Source organism: Heterocephalus glaber, unplaced genomic scaffold (assembly GCF_053883595.1).
Source record: "Heterocephalus glaber isolate CG9 unplaced genomic scaffold, H.glaber_assembly_v1.0 deba00001781, whole genome shotgun sequence".
In the NCBI taxonomy this organism is placed as follows: domain Eukaryota; kingdom Metazoa; phylum Chordata; class Mammalia; order Rodentia; family Bathyergidae; genus Heterocephalus; species Heterocephalus glaber.
The window spans coordinates 6844966-6860960 of NW_028258467.1; the positions used below are offsets into that span (position 1 = coordinate 6844966).

The window sequence follows — 15995 nt, forward strand, 5'->3', positions numbered from 1 at the left end:
AGTATTTTCCATGTCCAGTAGGAGGAGCCGAAGCCTGGTTGTTTATAACCATGGCTGGGGGATGCTTGCTCTGGATGGCTGTAGGAGGTCTAGTTCAGCACCTCTCATTACCTTTCATTGGCTCAACGTGGAGAAATGACAGAAAAAATAAAACCCTCTGGTTGGAATACAATAGCTTATGGTAAAAGAGAAAGTGGTACTTTCCAAATGAATGATGTAATAGCAGGCCATGTTGATCATTTCTCTAGTTTTGTTTTAAATTCTAGTGGGTGTCTCCCTCACTCATACTACTGTCTTAAGCCAGGAAGTAGCACAGGTAAGTGCGTGCCTGACACTCACTGGTGATATATAAGCCTCTTTCTACTCTAAAATAAATAAATAATTTGGAGCAGATTCAGGCTGACCTTGATTTTCAGATAGTTGAATATATTTTATTTCATTCCCGATGGTAAAAAATATTATATTAAAAAATAATAAGAGGGCTCAGTGATTACCCATTTTAATGAAACAACAGTCAGTGTTTCTGCCTTGAATGATTGCATTCATTTTTTCCCTTCTGGAGTAAAAATGCAGGAATATTAGAGAAACAATTCCTGTTGGTGAATTTGTGCAAAACATTATATTTCAACAGAAGTTCCCATTAACTGCCATTTATTTTTTCTCTCATTATTGATAATTTGCTTTTAAATTGAGAATACCTCTTTTACAACCCATCTCATCTCTCTGCATGGCTAGACAATTACATTTAAATTCGGTGGCTTTCCCATTGTAAACAGTTTCTAGGGGAAATGATTATGATGTTACTAACCCAGATTTATGGCTTCTATGTGCTACCAGTGAAGGATAAAGACTAGTATAAAGGGAAAAAGTTGTTTACATACAAATACTTTATTATCAAAGACAGCCCTGAGAAAGCCTATGATAAAAACCAACCCAAATTGCACATCACTGTTGCCAGTGATAAAGATGAGTCTCTGGATTCTGTAAACTTTATTTTCTCAAATGAGCAGAAAGTATTGCATGGTTTAAAGAAAAATTCCAGTTGTAGGTAGGAGATCCCTTTATTGGGATATGGGAAGGAAAACTAGGCCAAGAGGATTACATAGAAATCACTGGGTCTGTTTGTGAGGCCCCAGGAAACACAGTTATAAAGGACCCCTGATTTGGAAATCTCACAGCTCCCTTAGAAGAGGAGCCCTCCCTGAAAGTGCAGGGCAGGTCGACCAGAGGCTGGGAACATGAGCAAGAGCATCAGGTCAAGGGCTCAAGGGAGGACTTGGCCTCGTCCATTCTCCTCTGGTCTTCAACGGGCAGTGTTCTCCACATGAAATTAGGAGGACCTGCCTGGGAGTGGATTCTGGTTCCTTTCCAATTTTATGACCTTGAGCCAAGGTTAGAGCTTAGTAGACTTCAAGCTTCATTGTGCTAGATAGTGACTCAGAACGTTCGTCAAAAAGAAAGGAAGGGAGAAAATGAAGGAAGGAAAGAAAGGGAGAAAGAAAGAAAGAGAGAGAGAGAAAGAAAGAAAAAGAAAAAAGAAAGAAAGAAAGAAAGAGAGAAAGAAAGAAGGAAAGAAAGAGAGGAAAAAAAGGAAAGGAAAAGGAAGGTAGAATTTCAGGCTCAGAGTCCAGGGTGGGGCTCAGGAAAGGAGAACTATGGCTTTAACTTCTGAATGCCTCCTTTTTAAATCTGTGAAATAGATCAACCCATGGTTAGGACTTCATCTAGTTGTTAAAAAGGCAAGAAGTAAAGTGGTTAAAACAACATCTGGTGAAAAATATGTGCTTATTAAATGGTAATAGGATTAAGAAGTCACAGGTCTTTTGGCTGTAAGGCAGCTGCTAAGGAAGGAGACAATTGCTAGGCTTGTAGAGCCAGTGTGCTATCTAGGAACAGGAGGCCACTAACACTAACGTGGCAGGAGGAGAGGCGTGGTTTTGAGGGGTGAGAACCAGCCCAAGCTGGCGAACTTTCTGCATCTCAAACAGGGCTCCATTTCTGCCAGGCCTTGAGATTTGAAGATTCACTGGAAAACTTCCCAGAGCAGAAGCAGATTGGGGCAGGAGGCTGTTTTCACTCCTCGCTCCTCCCAGGGGTTTGTCTTCTCTCATTGGGGGTCAGGATGGTGGACAGCGTTGGTGGCCCACGAGGGAGCCCACTCTGAGACAAGGACTTGTGCACGCCGAGGACCTGCGCCCACCGGCCCAGAATCCAACTTTCACCCCAGTCCCCTTTAGGCAAAGAGCTGGAGGCCTTGGTACCTCCGGAATCCAGGGTGCTCCCGTGACCGCAGCGGTGGCGGCCTCGGCGAGGGAAGGGGGAGGGCGCGCTCCCTGGCGCACCGGATTATTTTTGGCTCGGTAGCCAGGGCTGCTTGCAGCCTGTCGCGCGCGCGCGCGCGCACACACACACACACACACACACACACACACACACACACGCACACAGACACGCACACAGACGCACACATTTTCTCGCGTGCTCTCTCGGTCTCCTTTGTTTATTTTCTAATCTGTATTTTTGTTGGAAGATCTCTCCTTCATTCGCTCTGGCCTGCCTGCAAGCGCTCCTGAGGGTCAAGCGGGTGCACGCCGCTCTCCCTATCACTCCAGCCCCCTCTCCTGGTCTCCCTGAGCTCGGGGTTTGAAGGTCACCTCCTTTCCAGTCCCCCTGCGAGCTGTGCCGCCTCCTCCAGCCTGAGCCGTTGGCGCTGGCTGCGCTGCCTTGAAGTGGTTGTCGCTTCGGACAGAGCCGGGGTCCGCGCAGGGTGGGGAAACCCGAACTCACGGAGGGGAATCCCTCCCCTTGCGCCCCAGCTTCGGCGGCACCCACGTAGGGGCGAGCGCTCAGCCAGCCCCGGGAACGCCAGAGGCGGCGGCGGCAACCTTGAGACCCACGAGTGCGCCTCGGGGGCCAGAGAAAGCGAGCAGCACACCCCGTGTCTGGAGGGGACAGTCGTGCGCCCCGCCCCGGCGTCCGGAGGGAGAGAACTCCGAGCCTCCTACGGAGGCAGCCCGAGGAGCAGCGAAACGCGCGCCCCGGGACCCAGAAACCTTGCGCTCCAGAAGCCCTCGCAGCAGCCAGCAGGGCCTGGGGCTGTTCGGACCCTCGTCGAACCCAAGCAGGGGCGCCAGAGAGGGGCTGACCTGCCCGCGAAGTTGGGGGACAGTGTGGGAGCAGCCAGCACCTCACTTCGCCGCCTACAGCTCATGGTGAGCGTGGTTGGGGGTGTCGAGAGCGCAAGGGAGATCCGGGGTCTGGGTCAGCGGAGAAGGCGACCGCAGGCGGACTCGCCGCGAGTTCCAGGTAAGTCAAGGCGTAGTCGCCTCCTCTACGCCCCCTGACCGGGCCCAGGGGTCCTATGGAGGGAAGAGCCAGGTCCCTGAGAGCGGGCCTTCTCCTAGGGCGAGTCCGGGCGCGGTGGACGGGAACTTTTCGGTGAGTGTGGAGCAGTCTCGAGGTTGTCCTCTCAGGGGGACCAGACAGACACCGCCTCGCTTCGCGAAGCACGTCCTTCCTGGCCCCCGAGCGCCCCGGCGAAGCGCGCGGGCTGCCTCGTCCGTCCTGCCAGCGAGTCCCAGGTGCGGAGGGCAGGAACTGCCTGCGCACTTTGCTGGGTCCCCTGCCGCCGGCTGTAAGGGTGTACTTGGTGTGCCCCCGCCGCTGCCTCCTCTGCCGCTTTCCGCGAGGAGGGAGCGAGGAACCTCGGTGGCCTGAGAGGGCATTGGGAAAGTGCCGAGCCCCAGGGGGCAAAGGGGAACCGGAGGGTGTTTGAGGCACAGGGACTGTGTTTACTGGCACCAGGTCAACTCCCAGAGATGCTGCGCTACACCCCAGTGGAGGAGGCCACCCTGGAAACTCGGGAGTTGGGAACTCCAATCCCACCTCCCGGTCCCTTGGGCACCTTAGAGCATCCTCATGGGGGGGGCAAATTCTGGGGGTAGCAGATCCAAGCAAGGCGGGGCCGCCTGGGCTCTGGTCTCCTGATTACCCAGGGACAGAGACGAGGGCGAGGGCAGGGCTGGGAGAGCGCCTTCCCCAGCTCTCTGCCTGGGTTCAGAGGCAACCTGATCGGGATGCTCCGGAAGGCTCCGAGCCAGCTTTAGGCACCAGGTGTCAAGCAGGACCAGGAAGCCCTCTGAGCCCTGAGCCGGAAGGGAGGGGAAGACCCTGATGCCACCCTGCCTGGCGCAGCCAACTCAGTTCCTGGCTGCCAGGGGGTGGGTGGCTCATGGCTTCCCTGTGGGCCAATCCAGAGGGTTGGGTCACCTGCGGACTTGGAACTGTGGAACCAGGTGGCTCAGGGCTTGGACATCCTCACCGGGCTGCCTGGAAAACTGGCACTCAACCGCGGGTCTTCTCAGTTGAACTTGTAAAGTGGTGAGGTGTGGAATAGTTTTATTTGAACGGAATCACCGTGTATAACTTGAGATTTCTTTCATAATAAAATGATTTTTAAAAACTTTTTAATCCAATGCCCTATGAAACCTGGTCCTGTCTGCTGCTTGGGACTCACTGCAACCCGTGATCCCTCCCTTGTTTCCTGACCCCTGTCCTTTGTCCCTCCAGCCCTATTCTAGTTCATCCACCCTCCATTTTCCACGTGTGTGTGTGTGTGTGTGTGTGTGTGTGTGTGTGTGTGTGTGTGTGTGTATGTATGTGAGAGAGGGGGAGAAAGAGGAGAAAGAGATGAGTGGGCCTGGATCCTTTCAATTTTCAAATGACCACAGAGGGCCTGGCTGGAGCCATCAGCAGATTTATTTTTGGCTAAGAGGTTTTTCTTTTTCTGTTGCTGTTTTGTTTTTTCTTCAGAGGCAAAGGACCTGGGACCGATGATGAAGGTTAAAGGTGCTGGCAGTGGCTGCTGGCGAACAATGGGGGCGGATGCCTTTAACCACATCCTGGAGGCCCTGGGTCCAGAAGATCCCTTGGGTTTCCTCTAAGTGGCCGTAGGGTTGAGTTGGGTTAGAAAGAAAAGGGTACCCTTCCTCACAATCGTGGAGGGAACCTTCACAGTCCAGAGCACAAGACCTTGGTGCCTGAGAAAAGCACCAGGCCCTTGGTTCTGTTACCTGCCTGCTGGGTCACCTTGGGCAAGTTGTTTAACCTCTCTGTTTATTCCCCTGTAAAATGAAAGTTTTGGTATTAGTTCTGTCCTGAGAGGGTTCTGGTAAGAATTAAAGAGTAATAAAAAATGCACAGCAGGACCTAGCATATGGTAAGTGCTTAAATTGTGTTAGTTCTCTCTCTGTCTCTGTCTCTGTCTCTGTCTCTGTCTCTGTCCCTCTCTCTCTCTCTCTCTCTCTCTCTCTCTCTCTCTCTCTCTCTCAAATAGGTTACTGTAATTACGGGGCCTCGGGACTCTGTATAGAAAAGGCAGGTATCTGGCCTGATACACATTCATTTCCTCTTAAGTAACGGGTAAAACTTATATATGGAAACAAAAGAGAGTCCGTGGTAAAGGGAGGTGGCTCAGCTCCCCCCACTACGGCCCCCTCACCTCTTCTGCTCTGTTCTCCCCTTGTCTTAACAAGGATGGGGGGGCAGCTGCCTACCAGTGGTGTTTGACTCACCCTCTCCACAAGCACTGTTGACCTGAAATTAACTTCGGGGACAGTTGTGTACTCTTCTGATCTGTAGAAAGGCTTCATCTCCTTGGCCTCCTGAGCTGCAAGTATTGTCTTAGTAAATCTTTTTAAATTGGAAACTTCCTCCTGAAATACATGAAATATTTTTCAAACATAAGAATTAAAGAATATTAGAAGTGGCTTTATCTGTCATTTATCCTGTGACTCACACAGTGACTGCTCCCATATGCAATTCTGTGACATTATCAAACTGCATGAACACAACTGCGGTCATTCATTACCCACAAAAAATGAGTGCACGAATAGGCACCAGGTCAAGGCTTTTAAATTTTTATTTTATTGTGATAAGAATACATCATGAGATTGAGCGCTTAAGAGCGGTATGCACCGCAGATCTGCAGAACTTGCCCATCTTCCCTGCACTGAGGCAAGAGATCCGAAATCCAGGCTCCTAGAACCAGACAGAGGAGGGTGGCTGCCTGTGTCTGCAGGGAGGGCAAAGGGATTTATCAATCAACAGGTGCAGGCTTCAGTGGCATCCTAGTAACTACTGCTCTCCTTAGATCTCCCTGTCTGCACCATCACCCTGTGACTCGGAGTTTTGAGCCCAAACCATGCCAGAATACGGGTCTGAGTTGGCTGCTCCCGGAGTCCACCTATCTGCCCTCATTTCTTCTCACGGTAATCCATGCTATTTTCCCAACCTCTCACTCCAATGCCTGAGCCCAGTCTTCCAGACATTTCTGCTGGTGTGCCTGCTGGGTCTTTTTATTTCCTAATAGGTTTATCCCTTTCTGCTCAAGCCATATTAAGCTATTATATTTCACCAAAGTCCTCTCAGATCATTTTTGGTTTTTACATTCAGAAAATTGGGTCTGCCTTGTGTATGTGTATGACATTTTACCTTTCTAAAAATTAGACCATTTTATTTGCATCCTTTAAGCTCATGGGTGGAGTGATGAACACTTTCCAAGGGGGAAATGGTATCTGACACACAAAACACTTTAGGGATGCAGTGATTTCCCAGTGGCGTGCAAGGAGATTCTTGAAATCTGAGTGTACTTGCTCCAAAGGACACAGGGCAGCAGCCCTTTACCCAGCTTGAGAGGTGCCCAGTAAGCAGGATTCCTAAGTTCACACTGGCTTGGCCACCACTGTGGGGACCATCCAGTCACCTGTCACAGTTATGTTCACCAGTGATGTTGTACTGAAGACCTCAAACAGCAAAGCTGTTTTTAAAGAAGCCACGAGGCTCTCCCCAATGCTTACCTCCATTATTTAAAATACTGCTTCAAGGCACATAAATATTAAAACTTTAATTAAAGAATCAATCAGTAATGGAGCTTTAAAATGAGGGGCCACAGCACTTTCAGATGGTATCCACAGCAAGCAGCGTTAGACTTGATTGGTGAAAACCAGTACATGGGCTTCTAGGAGAGACAATTGTTCCCATATTTCATGTCCATAGTTTCTCTGAGCACCATCCTTTCCACTGGTTTGTCACTGGTCAATGGACACAGAGTGAGGGTGACTGTGAGCTGCTACTGCAGAAGACTGTGTCTGTCTTGGGGATAGAGGTAGTGCATGCAATCTTGTTTATTAAAGCCATTTGGCATGTTGGAGGCTGTGCTTTGTAGAAAGACCAGTGAGAATTTTGCTTGCTTGGAGCTTATATTATTGGGAAAAGCTAGAAATAAGGAAGAGATGTAAAAACTTTGTTATAAAGAAAATGACAAAGGTTACAAAAGTTACAATGTGTCAGAGAGGGGCTGGGAGGAGCTTTCCAAGAAGGTGGCATTTGAGCTGAGTCCTAAGTATAAAGTAGGAGCTGCTGGGTATTAGTCCACACATTCACTAGGAGAGCATTCAGTGAATGCCTACTCTGTCCCAGAAAGTTCTGAAGCACTTGGAGTAAACAGTGCCCAATATACGCGGACACCCCTGTCCTGATGCAGCCTCCATCCTGGGGTGGCCATGCACAGAGCGGATGGCACAGGGAGGGAACAACCAGTGCAAGGGCCCAGGGACCAGGGTAATGAGGTAGTGAGAGGAATGACAGTAGACTATCTAAGGTCCAGAGGCCTGATAAGGACCTCTGAAGGATGACCTCTTGGGAGTCCTCCAGAAGGCTTTGTGCAGAGGAATACTGTGGCACACTTAAGGCGGAAACATTATGGGAAGGTCTTGGTGCTTTTGAGATGAGTGAGGCAGAAGCTTGCCTTCTGGCATCCCGGTTTTGATTTTCTGTAATTTCCGCAGGACCCCAACCATCACATTGGGCCTGTGGACCCACTGGGACCTGAAAAGGCAAGTTCTGTAATATGGAGAAACTAGATTTTAGCATTGGGCCAAAACTGGCCATTCAAGAAGAGATTAAGAGCTCGGGGTGTAGCTCATTGGGAGAGAGCTTGCCTAGCAGGCTCCAGGCTCTGGTTTCCACCCCCAACATTGGAGAGAGAGGGACAGGGAGAGAGGGAGAGAGACAGAGAGAAGATGAGAGTAGTTTATAGGATAAAAGAACCTTGTTTCCCAGGAATGCTCCTTGTCCATGGGTGGAAGACCCCAAGAGTACAACTGTATACATTTCTGTTTCTCTGGGCGACACGCCCCCACCCCCACCCCTGCCTTGCTTGGGGGGATCTCCCTGGGAAGAGCAGTGCCCTTTCCCTCCACTGATCACCTTTCCTGGTCAGTTCTCTTTTAGCACCTGGCCCTGTTTCTCCCTCTCTTGGGTGTGGCTCCAAGTGATGGGTGGTCTTTGAACCATGGGCTGGCAGGGCCAGTTCTGAGGCAGCTGGTGCTGTTCCTCTCAGAGCACCCCTCACCCTGGCTGCAGAAAGCAGAGGTGTGCTTTGATGGAGTGCTGCCATGTGGGCCTGAACAGCTTTCCTCCCATGCTGGCTGCAGCTGCCCTGGGCCACACCAGGAACTCTGCCTGTGGCTCAGTTGTGTGGGGTCTTTCTGGATCAGGGTCACCTGCTGCCCACCCTGTTCGCCTCATGCCTTCTTTGCTGGTCTCCTGGTCCCCTGATTGTAACCATTGTAACCCAGCTCTCCCTACTTCCTGTGTGCACTTTCCTTCCTTGCAGCCCCACCCCCCACCCCCGCCAGGAGCATTTTTGCATCACCTGAGTGATGATCTGTTTATCCTTTCTCTGACCCGCTGGAGGATAACTCCAGGAGCTCCATGCACAAATGTGACTGCACACCACTGGACACCGGCCTCCAGCCAGGTGGGTGGCACAGAGCTCCGTGAAACTCTGTATTCCTGAATTCTTGCATTTGATGCCTCTGGTGCACTGGGGGGTGATTTGCTGCTAGTGAGCTATAGGCTGGCTCTGAGCAGTTTGCTCCAGGACCTCACAGCAGGGCAGTGGCACACCCAGGAATCTGAACCTGACAGCCTGAGTCTGCAGCCCCCTGTGGCAATGACTGCACCCAGGGCTCTCCTGCTGCCTTCAGGAGCCCTGCGCCAGGCAGTTGGGGAACAGTGTGGTGCAGTGGTTAGGGATCATGTGGCTTGGCTTGAGTTGCTCTGTTAGAGATGCTGGGCCCCTCAGAGTCTTAGTGGGAAAACAAAGTATTTGCTTCTGTTTCCTGGGACATCTTTTCATCCTTGTGTTTGAGTGGTCTGCACTGGAGGTTTTGCCTTTCCTCGCCTCACAGCCCTAAGGCCCTATGCTGCATGGAGCCCTTCTGTGCCTCCCCTGAGCTTCCTGCTCTAAAGCCAGTTGAGGGAGGCCTGGACCATTTCTTTATGGCAGTCCCTGGGCATCGCATACCCAAGACTGAGCTGGGTGAACCCTCAAAGTGTAAACTGCTGCTCCCATTATCCAGTCACCATGATCAGTGTCAGCTCCATTTCTCCTGAGAACCAACAATACCTTTGCCATCACAGTGGGTGAACTTGGGCAGCCACCTTACACATCACAAAGTCTGTCTGTCTTTAAGACATTGATATCTCTTTCCTGCACATTTTAGAATGTGGATGATCACAACTGAAGGTCTGAACTTAGGGATTTCAACCCTGGCCTGTGCCCCCCAGAACCCAAGTATTTACCTGTTCCTGGGGCTCCTCCCATGCTAGGGCATTAAATGAGTCTTTTACCAGCTCTTTATCATGAAGTCTTATTGTGCCACTTTACAGACAAAGAAACCAAGGCTGAAAGATAGCCTGTAGCCCAAGCAGTTGATGCAATATCCCCTGTGCAGCAAGGCATGCTGGGTGGGAGGGCCAGCAGGGGCATCATCTCCAGGCACTCGGAGGAGGCAGTGTGAGGCAGTTGCTAGGTTTGCAGAGTCAGATGGCCCAGCTTCCCTGGACTCCATTCTCTGTTGGCTCTGTGACCTTTGACTTTCTGTCACCTCTCCGAACCTCAATCTGTCCCTGTCTGGGGATAATTACTCTTACCTTACAGGTCAGTCTGATGATTCATCAGGCTCACAAATTACTTTAGCAAAGTACCTGGTACAAGGTGTGAGTCTCACCCATGTGAGACACCATGGTGCTCCAGAGAAGGATGACAGTTATTATTATCATTTAATAGGAGTGATGTTATTGTTCTTGCTGCTGCCAGAATCCCATTCTCTCTGTAGGGAGCAGCATGATTCTTTTGCCCTCCTCTTGATTATAACTGAGCTGATGAATTGAGAGTAAAGAAGGACCCCGAGTGGCAAATGGGGCTGGAGGTGCTGACAGACGCGGCCTCCTCTCCATGGAGCTTTGCCTGCCGAGGATGCTGATGGCAGCCATATGCCTGGCTCTGATTGATTGGCAGAGAGAAACACTAATTTATTAGACTCGTTATGAAAAGTGACAGAGTAGGGTGTTGTGTGGGCTGATTCAGCATCCATAGTCTGGCCAGGCCCCAGCTATGCTGGCTGGATGTGCTTGTCCATGGGAGGAGCCCCGTCTTGATTATGGGGCCATTGCCTGTGTTCTGGCGCATGAGTCTGGAAGAGGCCCTGATGTGGCTGGCTGTCAGAGAAGTGTAAAAGATGTGCTTTCTCCTTCAGTGGCCCCAGAAAGTGGCCTGTTTCGTCTGCTACTGATGGCCAAGGAAAGTCCTAGCAGGCTGGGGGCATGTGAGGAGTTTCCTTGGGGACAGGAAAGGGCATGATGAGCACATCTCTTTAAGAACTTGAGGCTCGTGGTAGGAGGGTTTCTGACTTCCAATTTGGTGAGGTTAACCAATGTGAATTAAAGCAGGCAGGACGTTGGTGGAATAAGAAGGGAGTGTGCCTTTTCAGGGTGCTTTCAGGTTGAGCTAAACTCGTAGCTCTGGGAGACCAAATCCAGAAAACAAAGCCCTGGAGAACACAGGCTTTGGAGTTAGGTACACCCATAATTGAGCCCAGATTCTGCCATTTTTTAAATCTGTGTGACCATGCGCAAGTTACTATACCTCTCTGAGCCTCCACTTCTCTGTCTATTAAAAGACAGTGAGTCTACCCCTGTCTCCAAAGAGAAGCTCCAGAAAGAGGTAAGTCAAGCAGCTGTCCTACTGATGTCTCAGAGTAATCTCTCCTGATCCACTTATTTACCTTGTGATGTTTACTTAGGGGATTCGTAATCCACGGCTCTTTGACATCAAAGATCCATAGCTAGTGTGTCTGGGATTCTTGGAGAAAATGTTGTTTCCTAGTGGATTTCCCTCATTTCCCTCATTTCACACATGAAACACATACAGATTTTGTGTGTGTGAATTTAAAGCAACCTTTTTAAGGGCATAACGAGGCCAAGGAAACAGCCTCTTCCCTCTGTGAGCTTAGTTGTACTGATTTGTGCTTTGCTGGTGTCAGCTTATAATGACAAACATTAAAGAAAGCATATCACCCCCAACTTAGAAATAATATTATGTATGCCTGCAGAAAGAGAACAGAACATTTAGACTGAAGTTGTTAGGAACTTTTACAGCCGAGTCTAACATTTAAAGTGCAAAGAATCAGAATGTTATTGGAAACAAATCCGAGGACCTGAAGAGGACAAGTGGGTTATGAAGAATTCATGCTTCTTTCTTTCATTTGCTGTGACAGTAGTTTGGAGGGCTCTGTTGGTCGTCACTGTGTGATCTGTTTTCAGGACCAGGAGGAGTATGTCTTTCCCTGAGGCATCATGCTATTTATACGTCACCACTCTGAGTGTCATAACTTCTCATGAATCTTTTTCATAAACCCTACCAGGGAGCTCAGAACTGGTGTTATAGTCTAGTCTCCACAGTAAATAGGATTTGATACACACGTTTTGCATGCTAACCTCACTGTCAACTCTATCTTACTTCCCTGCTCTTACTTTAATTTTCACTTTTTATTACAATCTATGTTACTATATTTCACTAAAAAGTCTTTGTAAGGTACCTAAAAGACATGTATTTGAATATTAAATAAATAAGCTGTACAGAGGCGTATAAAACATGTGGAACCAGAAGGTACACATACTTGCAGCCCCTTACAGGGGGATCCTTGGAAGAGGACAGTATGGTGCAATGCTTAGTATCATAACCTCAGCCTGGAATAAAGGAATGTGATTCTGAGTGCCACCGGGGCACATGAATACACTGGCTTATCTCCTCCGGTTTTCTCCTGGAGCAGTGGTCCTGCCATAGCGGTTCTTTTCATTGAGTCCCATTGGCTTTTCCAGGCACTTAGAAAACATTTCCAACCCTGTGCTCTGGGCACTGCTGCAACAGGCTCTGGGGACCTTTATTGGGATGGAAAGTGGACCAGGACCCATGCCATTTCTTCCCCAGGAGCAGGAAAGACCCTTAGAAATCAAGAGAGCAGGTAAAAAAACAATGGAATTACTACCTATAATAATAAGTATCATGATGGAGATAAAATGGAGTGTGCACACACTAAAAGGGTGGATGGCCATATTAGGTCAGAGAAGATCTGGGAAGGGGCTCCAAAGAGAGACATGAGCTCCCATTGAGGATGAAGAGGGCCCAGCTATGTGCAGTGGAGAGGAGGGGGAGGCAGGCACTGTGGGCTCCCAAAGAGGAAGGGGATAGGGCTCCAGTTGCCTGCAGGGGCCAAAGGGACAGCCTGGCTTTCTAGGCCCCACATCATTCCTTTCTGAGCTGAGTGAAACCTTCACATGTGCTCAACAATGGGTTGAATACTGGTGAGAGAATAGGGGCTGGCACCTCCTTGGGGGAAGGCCATGTGTGTGCATGTGTGTGCATACCTGTGTCTGTCCATGGTCTCTACAGAGGTGTATATGTATACATGTGGCGCGTACACACAGCCCGTGTTACATATGTGTTAGTATGTCAGTGTACAGGCATGTGTGCATTTTATGTGCAGTCACATGGATACACATATGTGCGTGTATATGCTTGCACATAAGTGTTGAGGGAGGAAGTGAAGGAGCAAGGGGCAGTGTGATACTGGGAGGCTGTTTGATGATTTCAGAACCCATGTGGATGTGGAGCAGTGGCTCTGGGCCTTCTGCTGTGACATGTCCGGAGCACAGCTTGTGTGGCCTCATGCCCTCCCTTGCAGGTGAATCCTGTGGGAGCTGCAGGTAGAGGCAGACCCAGCCTTAGGGATCTTCATCACACACACGGTTTAGTGAGACGTCGGAGTGCATTCTTCTCTGAGTGTCCCTTAACTGTCCCCTCACTGGATCCATAGCTTCAGCATCTTGGAATTAGGATTCTGGGGCTTATTTGTGCTAGGGAGATCCTTTTGTTGAACCTCTTACTCCTTTCTGAAGCTCACATTGCAAATGCCCCCTCTCTGTTCGTGATTTCAGTTCAGCTGCTTCCTGGGCTCAGAAACTCTTCTCTCTTGCTGTTCTTGGGAAAAGAAGCATTTAGCTTCATTTTCCTTGTTTTTGCGTAGGTGGGGCATTGTCTCCCTGTGTCCTCATCCATTCACCCTTTCCACACCAGATTGGTGGAATTCCCCATTCACAGCAGGAAAACAGAGGAGACAATTCACAGAAATGAATTTATTTCTGGCCCAGCTCTTCTACGTAGCAAGGAAGGAATGAGATTCTGTATTCCTACACAGCTCCAGGTTGCTTTGCTAAAGCAAAGGAGGCACCCGCTCGGGGGGCAGAGGCTCTGGAGGGTTCCTTCCTTGATGATCTTCTTTTTATACCATTTCAGGGAGCATTTGGGACATGTTTATTTTGCTGGACCATGTATGGGCCCCAGTGCACAAGAATACATGGAGAACAGCATCCAGAACAAATCCTTGTCTTAAAAGGAGTTTATGAAATGCCAGCAGATGTCAGTATGTCCTTGCCATTTGATTTTTTTCCTTTTAACTTTTTAAAAGAAACATGAATAATTTTCAGTGGCAAAAGGACACAAGCATATTCTCATACAGTCATCAATTAAGACACTATGAAGCAATATTTTTAAGGGTTTTTTTTTGCGGGGGCCATGAAGGGACCCAGCAGAACTCATTTCATAAGGTGAATCCTTTAAACTATCTAGCTATGTGATATAATTTTGTCTTTTCTTGCTTTTCCCAGAATAGTTGTTTCAAAATCAAAGCTTGGGTAAGTTTTTTTTTTTTTCCCCTTCGCTTCTCTCCAAGCCATTGTTCAAAAACTAATAATAGCTCAGATCCAGCTCAGCTTCAGAGAGCCGACTGGCTTTGCTAATTGATACAGCGCTTGATTTGAAAGCTGGGGTTTTGCAAAGGAGAGGAGAAGACTGGGTGGAGCCTCAGGATCTGTCCTCTGAGTTATGATGGGGACCTCATGCAGTTTTCGTTGTTGTCCTGAGCACCACTGGCTGAGTGCCAACAATTGGCTCCTCAGTGGACATTGTTTGGTTTAAGAATCAGAAGCGACTATTCAGAAAAAGCTTCACTTGAAGTATTTAAAATTATTCATTTTAAGTGGGACTAATTCACCAGCATTTACAAAAGTCAAGTGCACAAGAAGTACGGCTGTTTATAGGCAGGGTATGATGCATTTAAAGGGCATAGTTGATGTTTTATTTATTTGTTTAGACTAAAAATGGCGTAACACTAAAATAATGCAAAAGTATGTAGAGAACAATAAGTCTCCCTTCTGCTTGCCTCCCTGCTCACCAGTGACACTACTATGATAGGTTCTTGTGCATCCTTTCATAGATACTGTGCCTGCGCCCACCCTTGCATAGACATCTGTGTCAATATAGGACAGCGATAGAATGCAGAGGCCCACTCTTGGCTGCTGCTTCTGTTTAATTGTAGGGATTATTTCATATCAGTACACATATTTCTCCTCCATTTTGGTAATAGCTATATAGTATTTCATTGTACATATTTATGTTCCATTATTAACGTGGTCTCCTTTTGGTGGATGTTTGTGTTGTTTTCAATATTTTATTATTGAAGCATTGCCCAAGTTACTCTGGACCGTCGCCATTTCTCACATCCATGCGGACATCATGATGATACATTTCTCAAAGTGAAATTTCAGGGCCAAAGGATATGTGGCTTTAACTTGTACCACTACTACTGAAATGAATGACCTGACCAGAGGGTCCTTGTATGTCATGGTAGGGGGTGGCACTCAGAGCCTGATGAAACTATATCATGCGTAATTATGGCTCTGATCTGGTTATCATGGTGGCAGACATTTGGCCATTAGCCACTGCTTACCTGTTGGGATGTGCTGGCTTTTGTCATTGTTTTCTGCTATCACTTTGCACCTGCCAAAGACTTAGTTAAGAGCTTAAAGTTTGGTTTTATATTTTTGTCCCCAAAACAATCTGTGGAGTAGATACTGCTCTCCTTCCTTTCTCTGAGGTCAGGTATGAGGACTGGGACAACTCAGGGCTCTGCTTTGGGCCACAGAGAGGGTGGACAGGTGGGTGCACATTCTGGGTTCCCAAGCCTGATAATTACACTGTATTATTACCAGGTTTTTGCATAGCAGAGACCAGGTTTTGGGCTGACACCAGGGTGTAAGTCAGCACTTGTGGACTGTTGCCAATCTGGATGAGGTAATCATGAGCTTTGGTGGCATCTGCTGCATTGTTGTGTAGTTAGGAGCATCCCGACTAGAGGCCTTTTGACTACCCTGTGCCCTAGCTTAACAACCCAATATGCCTCCAGGTCTTGCCCCAGGTTTCTTGGGAGGTGCTTCTCCAGCTGGAAACCTCTGACTCGAACACAGACCAAATGTACTTTGGGCACAGATTTGAGGAGACACCTGGTGATTGTAACAAGCACAATAGCTGACACCCATAACTTGAAGGAGGAGAGATTTATTTTGGCTCATGGTTTCAGAGGTTTCAGTCCATGGTTATCTGGCTTCCAGGCAGAAACATCATGGTAGAAGGGCATGGTGGAACAGAGCTGCTCAATTCATGTTCACCAGAAAACAGCGCACAGGGGAAGTAAGAGTGCCAGAAAGGAAGGGGACAGGGACCAGATACAGTTCCCAAGGTCACATTCCCA

General features: G+C 48.6%; 1 protein-coding gene across 7 annotated transcripts in view; it reads left to right on the forward strand.

The window, feature by feature from the left end:
- The first annotated feature begins 2348 nt into the window (after positions 1-2348).
- Positions 2349-15995, forward strand: part of Rbfox1 (RNA binding fox-1 homolog 1) — a 1452839-nt gene continuing 1439192 nt past the window's right edge. The window contains exon 1 of one of the 7 annotated variants that reach the window (XM_087202739.1): positions 2349-3306. Coding sequence is in view for 1 of the 7 variants with exons in the window: in XM_013065590.3 (XP_012921044.1) it covers positions 3210-3212 (3 nt within the window). In the remaining 6 variants the exon portion in view is untranslated. The remainder of the gene's footprint in view (positions 3307-15995) is intronic. The other 6 variants (XM_087202724.1, XM_013065590.3, XM_087202727.1 and 3 more) reach the window with 6 other exon arrangements.